The sequence below is a fragment of the Sphaerulina musiva genome (assembly GCF_000320565.1).
Source record: "Sphaerulina musiva SO2202 unplaced genomic scaffold SEPMUscaffold_8, whole genome shotgun sequence".
Classification (NCBI taxonomy): domain Eukaryota; kingdom Fungi; phylum Ascomycota; class Dothideomycetes; order Mycosphaerellales; family Mycosphaerellaceae; genus Sphaerulina; species Sphaerulina musiva.
In genome coordinates, this window is record NW_016017390.1 from 786,969 (window position 1) to 804,571 (window position 17,603).

The following is a 17,603-nucleotide window of genomic DNA, read 5'->3' on the forward strand; positions in this document are numbered from 1 at the left end:
TAATAATAGAGTCAATAGTCGACTCTTCTATACTAATTCTACTAAGTTTCCTTTAACTGTTACCCTACTGTTATCGTAACGTTAGGTATCTAGTAGGAGAAATATCGATAATAGAGTCGATAGTAGAGTTAGTATAGAAGATTTAAAGAAGTCGACTAAGTTTCCTTTAATTGTTACCCTACTGTTATCGTAACGTTAGCTATCTAGTAGGAGGAATATCGATAATAGAGTCAATAGTAGAGTTAGTATAAACAATTCAGAGAAGTTGACTAAGTTTTATTAAGTTGTTACCCTACTGTTATCGTAAGTTCGTAACGTTAGCTATCTAGTAGGAAAAATATCGATAGTAGAGTCAATAGTAGAGTCGAAAGTAGAGTTAGTATAGAAGATTTATAGAAGTTAACTAAGTTTCCTTAAATTGTTACCCTACTGTTATCGTAATGTTAGCTATCTAGTAGGAAAAATATCGATAGTAGAGTCGATAGTAGAGTCAAAAGTAGAGTTAGTATAGAAGATTCATAGAAGTTAACCAAGTTTCCTTTAACTATTACCCTACTATTATCGTAACGTTATCTATCTAGTAGAAGGAATATCAATAGTAGAGTCAATAATAGAGTTAGTATAGAAGATTTAAAGAAGTCGACCAAGTTTCCTTTAATTGTTACCCTACTGTTATCGTAACGTTAGCTATCTAGTAGGAGGAATATCGATAATAGAGTCAATAGTAGAGTTAGTATAAACAATTCAGAGAAGTTGACTAAGTTTTATTAAGTTGTTACCCTACCGTTATCGTAACGTTAGCTATCTAGTAGGAAAAATATCGATAGTAGAGTCGATAGTAGAGTCGAAAGTAGAGTTAGTATAGAAGATTTATAGAAGTTAAGTTTCCTAAAATTGTTACCCTACCGTTATCGTAACGTTAGCTATCTAGTAGGAAAAATATCGATAGTAGAGTCAATAGTAGAGTCGAAAGTAGAGTTAGTATAGAAGATTTATAGAAGTTAACTAAGTTTCCTTAAATTGTTACCCTACTGTTATCGTAACGTTAGCTATCTAGTAGGAAAAATATCGATAGTAGAGTCGATAGTAGAGTCAAAAGTAGAGTTAGTATAGAAGATTTATAGAAGTTAACCAAGTTTCCTTTAACTATTACCCTACTGTTATTGTAACGTTATCTATCTAGTAGAAGGAATATCGATAGTAGAGTCGATAATAGAGTTAGTATAGAAGATTTAAAGAAGTCGACCAAGTTTCCTTTAATTGTTACCCTACTGTTATCGTAACGTTAGCTATCTAGTAGGAGGAATATCGATAATAGAGTCAATAGTAGAGTTAGTATAAACAATTCAGAGAAGTTGACTAAGTTTTATTAAGTTGTTACCCTACCGTTATCGTAACGTTAGCTATCTAGTAGGAAAAATATCGATAGTAGAGTCGATAGTAGAGTCGAAAGTAGAGTTAGTATAGAAGATTTAGAGAAGTTAACTAAGTTTCCTAAAATTGTTACCCTACCGTTATCGTAACATTAGGTATCTAGTAGGAGAAATATCGATAATAGAGTCGATAGTAGAGTTAGTATAGAAGATTTAGAGAAGTTAACCAAGTTTCCTTTAACTGTTACCCTACCGTTATCGTAAGTTCGTAACGTTAGCTATCTAGTAGAAGGAATATCGATAGTAGAGTCGATAATAGAGTTAGTATAGAAGACTAAGAAGATTTAAAGAAGTCGACTAAGTTTCCTTAAATTGTTACCCTACCGTTATTATAACGTTAGCAATTTAGTAGGACTGTAGAACAAATATTGTTAATTAAGTTTCCTTTAACCGTTATACTATTGTTATAGTAACGTTAACAGTTTAGTAGGAAATATATTCAAAATATAGACTAGATGCCTAGGGCTCTCTACTATATAGCTTTCTACTAATAGATATAGCGATCTAAGTCAAAGTCTAACGTTTCAGAACCGTTTAGGTAATAGTAACACTATAATTTACTATTTCTATAGCTTCTAGTCTTCTAGATAGAAAGTACTTTGCTTATACTTCTAATATACTAATAGTATACCTAGATATATTACTACTTAGTTAGTTAGTAGTACAATACCGTTAGGAAACTGTTATAATAATAGTTACCTTGTTAAGTAGGTCTTACTTCTTAAAGGGAAATACTAATATTAGTAAAACGGTATTAAAACAGTAGAATAATAGTTTCTAAATATTAAGTAATCAGATATTGCTCTATTAATTACTAGATCTTAGTAATAATATATATATAAGTCTAAGATAGTAGTAGTATATAAGAGTACTTTCTAGTTAATATAAAGAGTATATAGAGATATATATTTAGATCGTCTAGTACAAACTCCTAGAATATAAGTAAACAAAATATATAAATATATATACTAGAACTAGTACTAGGGTACAAAAAGTCTATAATAGTATAGTAATAGTATAGTAACAGTATAGTAACAGTATAGTAACAGTATAGTAACGATCCGGTATTATAACGGTATTGTAACGGTATAGTAATAGTATCTAGTATTTACTATTGTCGAGATAGTAAATAGTAGAGAACTATAATACAGAGTCGGTAAGTATAGAGTAAATAATAGTTTTTAGATAGCTCGATAGAAGTAGATACAAAGGAAGAAGAAAAAACATAACCTGCACTCGTAATTTAAACTATGCACTCGTTCCGTCTTGGGATGCGTTTTGAATGCTTAGTCAGGAGTGCGTAGAACCTCAGAACGAGTGCGAGTCAGCGCCGCACGCCAACGCCGCTCCTGCAGAACGATGGATCTATCATCTGGAGACAAGACAATTGAGGAACGATCTAAAGACGTCTCCCCCCATCGACAGCCGAGATAGCTACATTGCCAGACCACCACCACGCGCCTGATAAAACGCGGTATTCTGCGTCTTCGACACTCTCATGGAGTGCACCTGGGATGCTGCCTTGCTGCGCCAAGCTGATCAGCTCCCAGCGGAACTGCTGCAAGTCATACAATATGGCAGCAACGAGCAATATCTCGAAGCCCTCACGGAAACGGCCTTGAATGCCCGATACACTTACAACCTGTTGGCACACTGCGAAAATGTCTTTGCTCATCTTTGTGCGTCTCTTCGCGCTCATGGATCTCTTGCATCCACGATTGCCACTATGGGCCGAGTCGTTCCCCATGCGCCCTATCTTGCACCTTTGGCCATACACCTACTAGAAAACGAGTGTCACGTTCCCGGACAAGGGAATGGCGACAGTGAGGACATATCCTACCTACTGGGCCTTTTTCGTCTACTCAGGTTTGATCGCCGAGTGTTTCGCAAATATGTACATACCACTCAACTCTGGAGTCTGCTTCGAACTAGCAGTCCGCCTGTCATATATCTCATTATTCGAATAATGCAGATCCACCTCCAGGGCGCCGATCACTGGTTTGAGACCACTCTCCGTCAATACCTTGGCGATGACAATCCGGACGTTGCGATCGAAGGTCCATGGGACGATAGAACCATCGACTATCGCTTCTTGTCACTATGGGAACAGACTCGCAGTGGCGAGATTCGAAAGCTCATGGCAGATGTCCAAAAGTCTGAGCTGCTACGATCTGGATTGAAGTACCGTGTCATTCCAGCTGAGCTACTTCATTCGGCAACCGCTCTCATCGGTGGCGTTGTGCTCCCTAGCATATCTGCGTCCAAGACCAGAACGCAAGGAAACGCCTTGGTTGAGACGGAAACGACGCGTAGCAATCTAGGAACTGTGGCGCACGCTTTAAAACGACCTGGGCCGCTACTGTTGACCGGCCTCCCCGGCTCTGGCAAGACATTACTCGTTCAGCATGCTGCTCGGTCCCTTGGCAAGTTCGACAAGATGGTGACTCTGCACCTTAACGAGCAGAGTGATGCGAAGATCCTGCTCGGTGTCCATACCACAGGCGATGTACCTGGCACGTTCACTTGGAAGCCTGGTGTGCTGACTACGGCTGTTCAGGAAGGCCGCTGGGTTCTTATCGAGGACTTGGACAAAGCTCCGAATGAAGTTTTGGGAACGTTGCTGCCACTGATTGAGAAAAGTGAATTGTCCATCCCAAATCGGAAGGAAACGGTGTATGCTGCCGAGGGCTTTCGGATTCTTGCTACTGTGCGAAGTACCATCAATCATCGTGGAGAGGAGAGTCGACCCTTGACGCACATGGTGGGATCTAGACACTGGCAGAAAATTTCCATCGCCACACCAACGACCGCCGAGCTTGCAGTCGTCGTCGGTAAACTGTACCCAAGTCTCGATAAGCGAATACCACAATTTATGGCTGTGTATGAGCGTCTCGTTGCCGCCAAGCAGCAGTCAGTGCTGATCGGACAGAGTAAGACTGGGGTGGCTCGCTCCATTAGTCCCCGAGACTTGTTGAAATGGTGCAAGCGCGTTGCAATGGTACAGAGTGGGCGCTCCTCTTTCGCCAGCAAAGACATTGATGATTCGTTCCTCGAGGCTGTGGACTGTTTCCTCGGGGCTCTCCCGGACGACGATGTGCGTAGCAATCTCGCTTCTGTGATTGCAGAAGAACTTCACATTGACCCTGAGCGAAAACACCATCTACTTCGTAAACGAGAAGCTCAGTACAAAGCCACCAGGGAGAAAATATCGTCCGGGCGGTACACTGTCTCCAGGGCGCGACACACAAAAATTGTCGAAGGATCATTCTCGACAAATCCGCATACATGCCGCACTCTTGAGAGTGTACTTGCCGCGGTCGTCAATCGAGAGCCGCTATTGCTTGTGGGCGAGACCGGAGTGGGAAAAACTACCGCAGTGCAGCATCTCGCTACGCAAATGGGGAAGAAGCTTGTCCCTTTCAACCTTTCTCAGCAGACCGAAGCTGGAGATCTGCTCGGTGGGTTCAAGCCTGTCAACCCTCGGACCTTGATGATACCGCTGAAAGATGAGTTTGACGATCTTTTCAGCGAGAGTTTCCCTTCCGCAAAAAACGAGAAGTTCATCACACTCATGAACAGAACTGCGGACAAAAACAACTGGCTCGGTGTGTGTAAACTCTTTCGCACAGCTATCGGCATGGTGGATCAAGAGCGAGCCGCTACACCTCCTCGGGAAGAAGGCGAGGCTCCGGCCAAAAAACGCAAGACTGGAAGTAAACGTGTCATTGATTTTGGCAAGTGGGATGCATTTCTTGCGCGAGTGGAAGCAATAGAAGGCCGACTCAACACCTCAGACAAAGCTGTGGCATTCACATTCCTCGAGGGCAACATCGTCAAGGCTGTTCGAAATGGAGACTGGGTGCTCCTAGATGAGATTAATCTGGCATCCTCTGACACGCTCGAGTCAATCGTTGACCTGCTTGATGTAACACCATCTTTATTACTGACAGAAGCCGGAAACATCGAGCGTATCGATGCTCACCCAGACTTTCGTGTGTTTGCAGCCATGAATCCTGCGACAGATGTCGGTAAGAAGGACCTACCACCTGGCATACGATCACGCTTCACCGAGCTGTATGTTGAAAGTCCTGACAAGGACGCCAAGTCGCTAGAGAGCATCGTGCGGTCATGGCTAGGATCAGCAGCGGTCTCGGATGTTGCTATTGCGAGCGATGTTCGTGGGCTCTACCAAAATATAATAGCCCTATCTCAGGATAACAGGCTCGTCGACGGCGCAGGTCAGAAGCCGCACTTCTCACTGCGCACCCTGACGAGGACATTGAGCTACGCTAAACACATCCAGCAAACGTGCAGTTTGCGGCGTGCGCTGTACGAAGGCTTTCAGATGAGCTTTCTCACCTTTCTGGACACTGAGTCTGCTGCCTTAGTGCAACCGCACATTGAAGAACACCTTTTCAAGAAGACGAAGATCAACGTCAAGGCTGAGTTGAAGCGCGCTTTGCGCAAGCCAGAGGACAACCAAATATATGTGCAGGGTCATCCTGGGAGCAAGCACTGGATCCGCAAGGGCGCTGAGGATCTGGAGGATCAGCCGCAGTACATCATCACAAGTTTCGTGGGACGCAATCTAGAAAATCTTGTCCGAGCTGCTTCAACTCGTCAATTTCCAGTACTGATACAGGGGCCCACCTCTGCAGGCAAAACAAGCATGATCGAGTATCTTGCGCGACGTACTGGGCACAAGTTCACGCGTATCAATAATCACGAACACACTGATCTACAAGAATACCTGGGGACATATGTCTCTGGCACAGATGGACGTCTTCAATTTCAGGAGGGCGTTCTAGTCAAGGCCTTGCGTGAAGGCCATTGGATCGTTCTCGACGAGCTGAACTTGGCGCCAACGGATGTGCTTGAAGCCCTCAATCGACTGCTGGATGACAACCGTGAATTGCTTATTCCCGAGACACAGGAGACCATCAGACCACATCCAGACTTCATGCTATTTGCCACGCAGAACCCTGCCGGACTGTATGGCGGGCGCAAAACGCTTTCACGTGCCTTTCGCAATAGATTTTTGGAACTTCACTTTGACGACATCCCGATCAACGAGCTTCAGGAGATTCTTGAAAGACGCACGCAGCAACCTGCTTCGCGATGTGCACGCATCGTCACCGTATACCGAGAGCTCTCCAACCTGCGGCAACAGAACAGGCTTTTCGAGCAGAAGAGTTTTGCCACGTTGCGTGACCTCTTCAGATGGGCTCTCCGACCCAACGACACCATCGAACAGCTCGCGGAGAATGGGTATATGCTACTATGCGAGCGTGTGCGCAAGCCGGAAGAGCGAATTGCTCTCAAAGATGTCATCGAGAAAGCCATGAGCAACAAAGGACCCAAAGTGCGCATCGACGAAGATGCACTCTACGCCGCAGATTGCCCTGAAGTGCGGCAGCATATACAACACGCTGCCGATCGGGGCGTTGTCTGGACGAAGGCTATGCGAAGGCTTTACGTGTTGGTATCCCGAGCTATCGCTAATGACGAGCCTGTCCTACTCGTTGGTGAGACTGGATGTGGCAAGACGACAGTATGTCAAATGCTTGCGGATGCACTCAAGAAAACACTGCACATGGTCAACGCCCATCAGAATACCGAAACGGGCGATCTCATTGGATCGCAACGGCCGTTGAGAAATCGCGGCGCCATAGAAGAAACTTTACGCTCACGGCTTCTCGCCTCTCCGCCCCTGCAAAGCACATCAGAGGCGCAAGCGCGATCTACAGAGGAGCTACTATCTACGTATGATCAGGCCTTGAAGTCTTTGCCAAAGGACCAACGAGCCATTTGGCAGAAGGAGCCTGGCCATCTTGAAATACAAACCTGGCGAACACGATTCAAAGCACTCTTTGAATGGGTAGACGGCAGTCTGGTTGAAGCTATGCGCGAAGGCCAGTTCTTTCTGCTCGACGAGATATCCTTGGCCGACGACTCGGTCCTTGAGCGTATAAACAGTGTCCTAGAGTCATCACGGACGATCTTGCTTGCGGAGAAGGGCAGTGTCGACTCAGCAATCGCCGCAGCATCTGGGTTTCAATTCTTCGCAACAATGAATCCTGGTGGCGACTATGGCAAACGCGAGCTCTCTCCTGCATTGCGAAATCGTTTCACCGAGATATGGGTACCCGCAATGTCTGGCATGGACGACGTGCTTCAAATCGTGGAGTCAAAGCTAGCAACAGCAGCTCGGCCGCATGCTATGGCCATGATTCAATTTGCTACCTGGTTCAAACAGAGATTCGACACATCAGCTAGCTCTGCAGTGTCGATTCGCGATATACTAGCCTGGACCCAGTTCGTCAACGCACATTCGCCAGGAGACTTGGCACCGGCGATTGTACATGGAGCCGCCATGGTCTACATCGACACTCTGGGTGCAAATCCTGCAGGTCTGATGAGCATCTCATCCTCGAGCCTTGCCGACGAACGGGGCGCCTGTTTTACCCAGCTTGGTCGCCTGCTTGACATCGACGCTTGCGCATCATATGGGTATGAGTTTGAAGTGCAAAGCAGTCCGGAATCGCTCAGAATCGGTCCATTCAGACTAGAGTGCGAACGGGTTGTCCAGGCCGCACCAGCGGCATTCACCTTCGATCCGCCGACCACTCGCTCCAATGCTATGCGAGTGCTCAGAGCACTACAGCTTCCCAAACCTGTGCTTCTAGAAGGCTCACCGGGCGTAGGAAAAACGGCGCTAGTGACTGCTATTGCAGCTGCCATAGGTATGCCTCTAGCCAGAATCAACTTATCGGATCAGACGGACTTGATTGATCTATTTGGATCTGACGCTCCTGTTGAAGATGGGTTCGGTTGGAGAGATGCGCCCTTTCTTCGTGCCATGAAGAACGGCGAGTGGGTTCTTCTCGACGAGATGAATCTCGCTTCGCAGTCCGTACTCGAAGGTCTCAACGCTTGTCTGGATCATCGAGGGGAAGTCTTCGTGCCTGAGCTTGGTCTTTCGTTCGCTCGGCACCCTCGCTTCCGCCTCTTTGCCGCACAGAACCCCCATCATCAAGGCGGAGGTCGCAAAGGTTTACCTGCATCCTTCGTCAATCGTTTCACTGTAGTGTATGCCGACACCTTCAAGGCCGAGGATCTGAACATGATCTGCCAGCGGTCTTTCCCGAGCCTTGATGCAGAGTATATCGAGAAAGCGGTCGCTTTTGTCACGAAGTTGAATGGCGAGGTGGCAGACCGACACACGTTTGGGTCCAGTGGCGGTCCCTGGGAATTCAACTTGCGCGATATCACACGATGGCTCGCACTCGCTTCTTCCACCGATGGCTTGCTCAGAGCTGGCACTCCTCGGGACTTTGTGGAAATGCTGTTCGCACAGCGCTTCAGAACGAGCTATGATAGGATGTGTGTTGCGAATCTCTTCGATGCTGTGTTTGGGGAGAATCAGCACGCAACGGACCTCTACTGCAACCTATCTACGAGGACTCTGCAAGTTGGTCTGGCGCTTCTGCCTCGAAGCGACTTGGGTGCTCAGTCGTTCTCCGAGGGTTCCAGATTGTCAGCGCAGCGACTGCGTGCAGTTCAGTCTATCATGCTTTGTGTCCATAAGGCGTGGCCTGTCATCTTGGCAGGCGGGCCAGGCGTTGGAAAGACCACGACGCTTGAGGAGCTCGCCGCGTGTGTAGGTGCCGAGATCGTGACTCTGGGCATGAGCGCTGAGACGGATGCGCTCGATCTTATAGGCGGCTACGAGCAACACGATCCTCATTGCCAGCGAGCACAGGCTTTGTCTACACTTCGCTCGCAAGGGGATCACCTCAGCAAGTTAGCGCTCGCTGAAGGTTCTGCAGATCAGTTTGCAATACTGCGCGCAGCTTTCGTGGACATTGAGCAGAATGCGACCCCCGCCGCTGTGTCGAGACTGCTAGACCTTCTGCCTGATGGACTGAGGTCGACTCTCTCCCCCGACTTGGAACAGCTGACGACTACAGCGCAGGCGATCGACAAAGCGCGATTCGAGTGGATTGACGGTCCTCTTATCGATGCGATTCAACAAGGTAAATGGGTTATCCTCGACAATGCTAACTTGTGCAGTCCCTCTGTCCTCGATCGGCTTAACGGTCTCATGGAGCCTAACGGGGTTCTGATTGTGAACGAGCACTGCGCGCCTGATGGCTCTGCGCAAATCATTACGCCCCACCCCGGGTTTCGGATCTTTCTGACGGTCGATCCAAGACTGGGAGACCTCTCACGAGCCATGCGAAATCGAGCTGTAGAGATATTTCTCGACGCACCAGCTGAATCTGCGAATACTTCAACAGGCATCTTGCAACCAGAGTCAGCAATGACTCGATTCAGTATCCTGCACCAGGGAACAGTCGATGCCGTACCCAATGAGCATACGTATGCTGTAGCTCGAGATCACCTTGCTTTCTCCGACGAGTCACTACTGTCTCGTTTCAGAGCGCAGTGGAGTACAGGTCCTGTAGAGCAGGTCGACGACGATGCTTCCGCGTCGTCCGGTCATCTCACCGCACTTGCCAGCATCCCTGCTGACCTTCAAGCTCTGTATCAAAGAGTGGCGACCTCTCTGCAGGCGCCTGCTGACTATGCTCGTGTACAGGTCAGTAGTCCAGAAAGTCACAAAGTAAGTATCACGGCTGACGGTAAGTGCACTTTACAGACTGTTCATCCTCTCAACAATCAACCTTTCGTTCAACAGTCCCAGCAAGTCTTTGCAGTAGCTGTCTCACTTGCAGTGCGTCACGATATTGCGAGCCAGCTTGGTGCAATCGACGCTGCCTTGGCCACTTTGAGGGCCGATCGCAAGTTATCTGAACATCTTGCACGATTCTGGAAGACCGCACGCCGAAAATCTAGCAGTTCGTCTAGTCTACTGTATATCCTCGAGCAATTGGTATCACCAATCCGCGCGTGGCTTGAAAATCGCAGTGATGTAGCCCCGGATGAAGTACAAGCGGTGAAATCCAGTGCTGGCAGCTTGATCGCCTACTGCTGGACTCTTCTGCGCACTTTGAGATCCACCGCATTAGACGTGCCGCTCCTGACGGCAACGGCGATTGTCGGTCAATCATTGTGCCACCACAATACGTCTGCACTTGAACGGACTGTTGCTCAATTCCAGACTGGCTTGCATGAACTCGGCCTGGTATCGGATACTACAGCCCGGCACGCTTTTGTTGCTATGTGGCAACATTTCCGGCCGGTCATGCCAAAGACTATGGACACGCTACGAGCACTCTTACATTTGGAAGACGTGATCGACAAATTTGATCAATCGACGCTGAGCTTTCGTTTGCCGATCAAGCAGATTACAGAGCTCCGAGTGCACTTCCGGCGGGCGCACGATATGAACAGCAGCGCTGAGGATCTCGAATCTTTGGCTGAGAAGGCACTGGCATCACTACCAGTATCTCAGGTCAACGACGAAGTGATCGATAATGCTGTGGTCGTCACACCACACTTTGCAACCAGCTTTGAAGCTCTCTTTCAGCGGTTCACCATCTTGTCGCAGGAAGCCGGTGCCTTCGACCTGACCAGCATTGAGGTATTGTCGCGGAGGAGAACGGTCGATGGATTACGTGCCACCAAGACTACGATCTCTACGCCATCCCAGCTTATCTTAGGGTGTCTTAGGTCGTTATCCTCCTCAGGCATGAGCGATGCGTCAATCACCGCGACCCACCAGTTCGCGAGCGCGGAGGCGATCCTCGATGGCATTATGAATGTTGGAAATGTCAACTTACAGGCGCTGAGTCTGCTCGAGACAGAAACAAAGACCTTGGGCTATGCGGTGGGTGTCCGCGCTCAGACTATCGCAGCCGACCCGCTGCCAGATCTGGACGTGCTTCTGCAAGGCTTGCTGAACGCCATCCTTCATGCTCTCGCCGCCAACAATGAGCTTGGTATACTTCAGAACTATGCTCTTGGCCTCCTGACTGCTCTCGAGTCTAAGGACTTCGTGTGTCTGCCAAATTTGCACGACGCAGATGAGCGGATCGCCGCAGTATGCCGACGGCTTCACACAGCGGCCTCGTATTCGTGCGCGAGCGAACATACCAGGAACCATGCGGCAAAGGCTTGGTGCGCGCTGGCGACCGCTTGTCTCGACCTATATGTGCCTGAGCATGCCTTCGATCCCGTCCAGGAATCACAAATTCGCACAGAAATCTTCCAGCACACTGTTGGCGAGTTGCAGGCGCGACTGAGAGCTTTGCAAGTATTCAGACGAGCATGGGTCGGGGAGAGTGACTCGTTGCGATGTCGTCTGCTCGAAGAGGACATCAGGTATCTAGGAGATGGGCCAGCGGTGGTGGAGATATGTCGACCAACGCAGTCTAAGCTCTCCCAATTACACGGTGACCTGCAAGCTCTTGCGCGTATCGTCAGTCCGCTGAGACGAGATGCGGGCGCCCAGAGCTTGAACCACGGTGCTTGGAGCAATTTATCTGTCATTCGTGGCCGTCTAGATTCTCAGTACCGAGCATATGCGGACCTTGCTGCCCCTGTGGTAGGCTTTATCGACTGCTTGGCAGTGGCCCAACAACTCGCAGCATTGCCAGGCGACGATTCACGAACTCGTAACGGCTCGCTTGCCAGTGTCACGCCATTATCTGATGCTGGTTTAGAAGATTGGATCAACGATGAGCGCCTCCTTGAAGTGCAGCTTACTTGTCGATCAAAGGAGGAGCAGATATTCTGGCTGTCTGTCGTGGCAGCACGCTCCTCAATCGTTCCACTGGGTAAGGCTACGCCAGCCCTGCGCTCGGCCACGAACAGCACGCTGCGTCTGTTCTACGAAGCCTGGACCAGAGAGCTCGATCGAGATCAAAGACTTGCTGCTCGGAACTCAAGCTTATACCAATATCGAGGCGGAGATGACGAATCCGAGGAAGCTACCTTGGCAGAGTTGAACGAGCTATTCCCCAGTTACGAGAGGGAAGATGATGCCACAAAGTCAACTCCAAGCGTGAACGCGCAGGCACTAGCATCGCGTATGGCCGCGATACACCACAGCATTCACACTGGTACAGAACCGAGTCCAGACGTCCTGCTCGACTTGCTGCAACAAGCCTCTCAAGTGCCGACGACGCGCAATGCGTCCAGCATAGTCACCGTGATCAACGCGCTTCACAAGCTGTCCAGCAGCTTGTCGGCGCCCCAAAGGAGCAAGAACATTTACACGGACCCTGATATAGGGCAGGCAAAGACTCTCGTTGCGCTACTCGAAAGAGTGACCAACCGGTTTGAATTCATTCACAACGCTTGGCCGGATCATGCTACGCCAATCGAAGCACTCCGTGCTTGCAATGCGATCATGGCGCTGGGCCACTCGGAGCCACTTGCGCGTTTCTTGCCTTTTGTCGAGAAGCTCCACGGCATCGTGAACGAGTGGCAGAAGGTGGCCAGTTCAGAGTACTCGGTATTCTCTCTGCTTGAGGAGATCACGAGTCTCATCGTTAGCTGGCGCCAACTTGAGCTTGCAACCTGGGCTGGTCTATTCGACCAAGAGGATGAAGCTTGTAAGCAGAATGCTTCATCGTGGTGGTACATCGCCTACGAGACCATCATCGCCGCCTCTGAAGAAGAATCGCAATCTACACACTCGCTGGCACAGTTCTCGCAACAGCTCCTCGAAACCCTTGGCGGCTTTCTCACGTCCTGTGGTTTGGGTGAGTTTCGCGTCCGCCTATCGATGCTGGTTGATTTTGAGGCCGATTTGGCTTCGAGAGCCATTGACAATGATGCACTGCGACCTGTTCGAAACGCGCTTTCCAGCTTGATAGAATTCTACTCGCACTTCACTGCATCAGTGACAACCCATTGGGCCAACAAGCGAGCTGAACTTGAGAAGCAAATCAAGGAAGTTGTCCAATTGGCGAGTTGGAAAGACCGCAACATTGAAGCATTAAAGCGCAGCGCCAAGAACTCGCACAACAGACTCTTGCGCAGCGTCAAGAAGTATCGAGTGCTGCTTGCCGAGCCCGTGGCCCCTCTTCTACAATCAGACTTCCCGGCCATACGGCAGATGTCTCAGGGGCAGGCTGTGCAAGTCCGAGATCTTCCACTTGGTCAGGGCGTTCCCACTGTACACCTGCAAGCCTGGTCTGAGCGGCCTCAGATGCTCAGAGACCTCTCAGCATTGGAGGGTAGACTGACATCCAATGTCTCATCGATCACAGTCGCGACCAAGGCATCTGCCCAGCTCGAGGAATTCTTACTCGAGACCCAGGCAGAGGCTGCTGAGCTTCGTAAAGCAACTCCAGCCACTAGCACGGAGAAGAACAAAAGCATCGTGCAGCAACTCAAGACGCGCAAGAGACGCCTGCTTGCCGACGTATTCCGCGAAATACAGGCCATGGGTTTTCAGAAGAACCTCGGTGATGATGTTCTCGCGCAGCAGCAATCACTGCACGGTGTGTTGTCAAAGTCGCCGCCGCTACGTTTCCCAGAGAGCGTACTAGACGCCCATGGAGCTGACTACGAATATCATCGCTTTGTTCACGTCATGCCGACTGTCCGAGCCAGCACGGTCAAGCACAATGAAGACCTGACGCCTGCAGAGATAGCTCGTGGAAAGACACTCCTGGAGAGCATGCTCCAGGTTACTACCCAACAGAGAACGAGCATTAGCCAAGCACTAGTCGACCTTACCCGCTTCACCATCGCGGTCAACCAGCTTACTGAAATTTCTAAGCTCGGCAACATTCGTGTTCGAGTTCCGGGTGCTTCTGGACAGACCGCGTTCATAGCTCAGGTTCGCAGTCTGCTGAGTATCGTCAGAACCATCCATCGATGTGTACGAATGCAATCAGAGCTCGCAAGGACAAACTTCTCGGGCTTTGAAGGCGAGCTGATCACGATTGCAACCAGCTTACAGGCTATGGTCAATGCCCTGTGTTCTCAAATCAGTCTGCCTGAAACGCTCACGACAAGCCTCTCTCGGGATGTCATGCACGAGTACAACGACACCGTCGCCGTCCTCAGCACTGCAATAGGCAATGCTGTCAATCTACATGCCGAGCTTGAGCCTCTCCTGAGCCACGTATTACGATGGACCGGCTTTTACAGCTCAGAGACAATGGACTCCACTACGGTGCCTTCAAGTGCCAATGTGTGGACGCAACGTTTGCTTGACGTACTAGGCAGAGTCCAGACCTCTTCAGACACCCGTGGAAGCAGCGCTACAAGCGGAAATGCCAAGAAATCTTGGTTACTGGATCAACAGCAACAGGTGCAAGAGGCTGTACGTACTCTGGATGTTCATGGCACTCGTCTCGATCTGGAGGACCTCATATCCTCGTTTCCGTCAGCACGACCAGTGGATGGAGAATCTGCAATGGACCAGGATCTGGATCAAATTGCTATAGTCTGTGCCCAAGCACAGCCTGTTCTGGCCGCATATGCCATGAATGCCCAGAAGCTGCTTCATGAGCTTTGCAATCTTCATGCCACAATCAACAGAGTCGCCTACCACATGGCCACTTCTTTCATCCAGCTTGCTAGGGAGGGCTTCTGCACGCCATCAGATAAAGCACAAGGTGAGGAACAACAAAGTGGCGAAGCAGAGAGCGGGACGGGACTTGGCGATGGTGAAGGTGGCGATGATATCAGCAAGGACATTGGTGCAGACGAAGACCTGTCTGAGCTCGCTCAAGAAGCCACGTCAAAAGAGAAGGATGGTGAAATGGAAGCTGAGAAAGATGCGGTGGACATGGCAGATGAGGATTTGCAAGGCGACTTTGACGAAGACGCCGGATCGGAAGGCGAAGAGCAAGAAGATGGTAAAGAGGACGGTGAAGACGCTGAGCTCGACGAAGAGACGGGTCACATTGGCGAAGATGATGACGCGGTAGATGAGAAGACCTGGGATGATGGCAAAAAAGCAGAAGAGGCAGACAAAGAGGCGGATAAGGGCAAAGGAACCCGCAATGACGACCAAGCTGCTGCTGAGAACGCAGAAGTCGGAGAAGAAGAAGAAGGAGAAGAAGCACAGGACGAGGAGATGGAGGAGGACGCCGAGACTGGTGCTGAAGCTGATGCGGAGTTCGGTCAACCAGAACGAGAGCAGGCTGATCCGCACATGCAGGACGAGCAGAACCTCGACTTGCCTGATGACCTTCAGATGGATGGCGACAAGCAGGATATTAGCGACATCGATGATGGAGACGACATTCCAGATGAATTGAGTGAAATTGGCGACATTGAAGAGGATAAGAGTGGCAAGGATGAAGATAATCCTGACGCTGAGATGGCTGAGGGTGAAGGTGATGAGGAGGACCAGAAGACAGGTGAAGCTCAGGTACAGGAAGAAGAGGAGTCTGCGCAACAAGATGAGCAAGGGGATGATGCACAGTCCGACGTTGCAATGCTGGACAACGAAGACGCACATGAACACCCGGAGGACGGCCTGAAGGATGCTGATGCCGGTCAGGGTCAAGAAGAAGACAGTAGTGCTGAGAAGAAATCGGGAGCCGTATCAACCGTCGAGCAACAGGACGATGAGCTTGAAGCCAACGAACCAAGCGAACAGACGGGCGCCACTGAAGGCAGTCAGCGGACGCAGACGAACGAAAACTCTGGCCAGGCAGAAAATGGTGACGAGCAACAGCAATCGCTGCCTTTCAAGCAGCTTGGCGATGTTCTGAAACAGTGGTACAACCAACATCGTAATATCGAGGCTGCGCAGGAGCCCGACGAGCAGAAGGACACTTCAAATGAGGACATCGACATGAGCGATCCGCGGTTCGAGCATTTGCCAGAAAACGCGGAGTCTGACATGCAGGCTCTTGGTGCTGCCAGCGCAGAACAGTCGAAAGCGCTCGACGATCAAAATGCAATCGACGTGAACGAGACGACGCCTGATGATGTTCCTTTACCCGAAGAGAAGCCAGATGAGTCGCTGGATCTGGAGCGGGAAGAAGAGCCTGAAGCTGCTGGCGCGAAGGGGGAGGGCGTTGACAGTGGAGCCAAAGCAAATCAAACTGTGATTGGCAAGCCGATGGATCCTGACACTTCGATGCCTGACCATGCCATTGATCTCGATGAACCAGACGATATCGAACACGTCGACGAACAGCTGACCCAGACACATCTGTCCCACGATGAGCCTGATCACATGACTCTTGAAAGCGCCCGTCAGGAATGGAGTGAACACGAGAATCGTACGCGAAACATGGCGATCGTCCTTACGGAGCATCTTCGTCTGATACTCCAGCCCACGCAAGCGACCAAGATGCGTGGTGACTTCCGGACGGGCAAGCGGCTCAACATCAAGAAGATCATCCCCTACATTGCTTCTTCCTACAAGCGTGACAAGATCTGGATGCGGCGATCCGTGCCGAGCAAGCGAACATACCAGATCATGCTGGCCATCGACGACTCCGAGTCTATGGACGAAGCGGAGCGCAAAGGACTGGCCTTTGACACCCTGGCCCTGCTCGCCAAAAGCATGGCCATGCTCGAAGTCGGAGAACTTTCCGTTCTCGGCTTTGGAGAGAGCACCAACGTGGCTCACTCCTTCGACATGCCCTTCACCTCGGATGCCGGTGCCGAAGTGGTCCGTCAAATGACATTTTCCCAATCCAAAACCGATGTCAAGCGCCTACTCGAAAAGTCCATCGAACTCTTCCGCAACGCTCGACTCAAGGCAACAGGCTCCGCGAGCAATCTCTGGCAACTCCAACTCATCATCTCCGATGGCTTATGTGAAGATCATCCTGCCATTCGCCAACTCGTCCGCCAAGCCCACGAGGAACAAATCATGCTGGTATTTATCGTCATTGATGCCACTGCTCCCGAAACAATGGCATCCTCTTCTTCTTCTCCTCTTGTCGTTCCCAAGCAGCAGAGTATTCTCGATTTGCAACGAGTGGAATTCGGAAGTGACGCGAATGGAGACTCGCAAGTTTTGATGCGCAAGTATTTGGATACTTTCCCTTTTCGGTATTATCTCATTGTTAGGGATGTGCTTGAGCTGCCTAGCGTTCTTGCTGGTGCGCTGAGACAGTGGTTTGCGGAGGTGGTGGGGAGTGATGGATAGATTGAGTGGTGAGAGAGATGGGAATGAATGAATGTAGGGTAGGCGGTGGGGGAAACATGAAGATGTGCAAAAAATGGGATGGATAGAATGGCGTATTGTATGAATTGGTTCAATTACATTTGCTCGGC

The 17,603-nt window shown here is 49.8% G+C and overlaps 1 protein-coding gene across 1 annotated transcript; it reads left to right on the plus strand.

Moving 5' to 3' along the window:
- Window positions 1–2,931: 2,931 nt before the first annotated feature.
- SEPMUDRAFT_165248 (midasin) lies at window positions 2,932–17,597 on the plus strand (the record flags this gene model as incomplete). The annotated part of the gene is made up of 4 exons (XM_016908159.1): window positions 2,932–3,327; window positions 3,439–10,954; window positions 11,087–14,745; window positions 14,821–17,597. The coding sequence occupies 4 exons, from the start codon at window positions 2,932–2,934 to the stop codon at window positions 17,473–17,475; spliced, it is 14,226 nt and encodes a 4,741-aa protein (XP_016758708.1). The 3' UTR covers window positions 17,476–17,597.
- Between the last annotated feature and the right edge of the window lie 6 nt (window positions 17,598–17,603).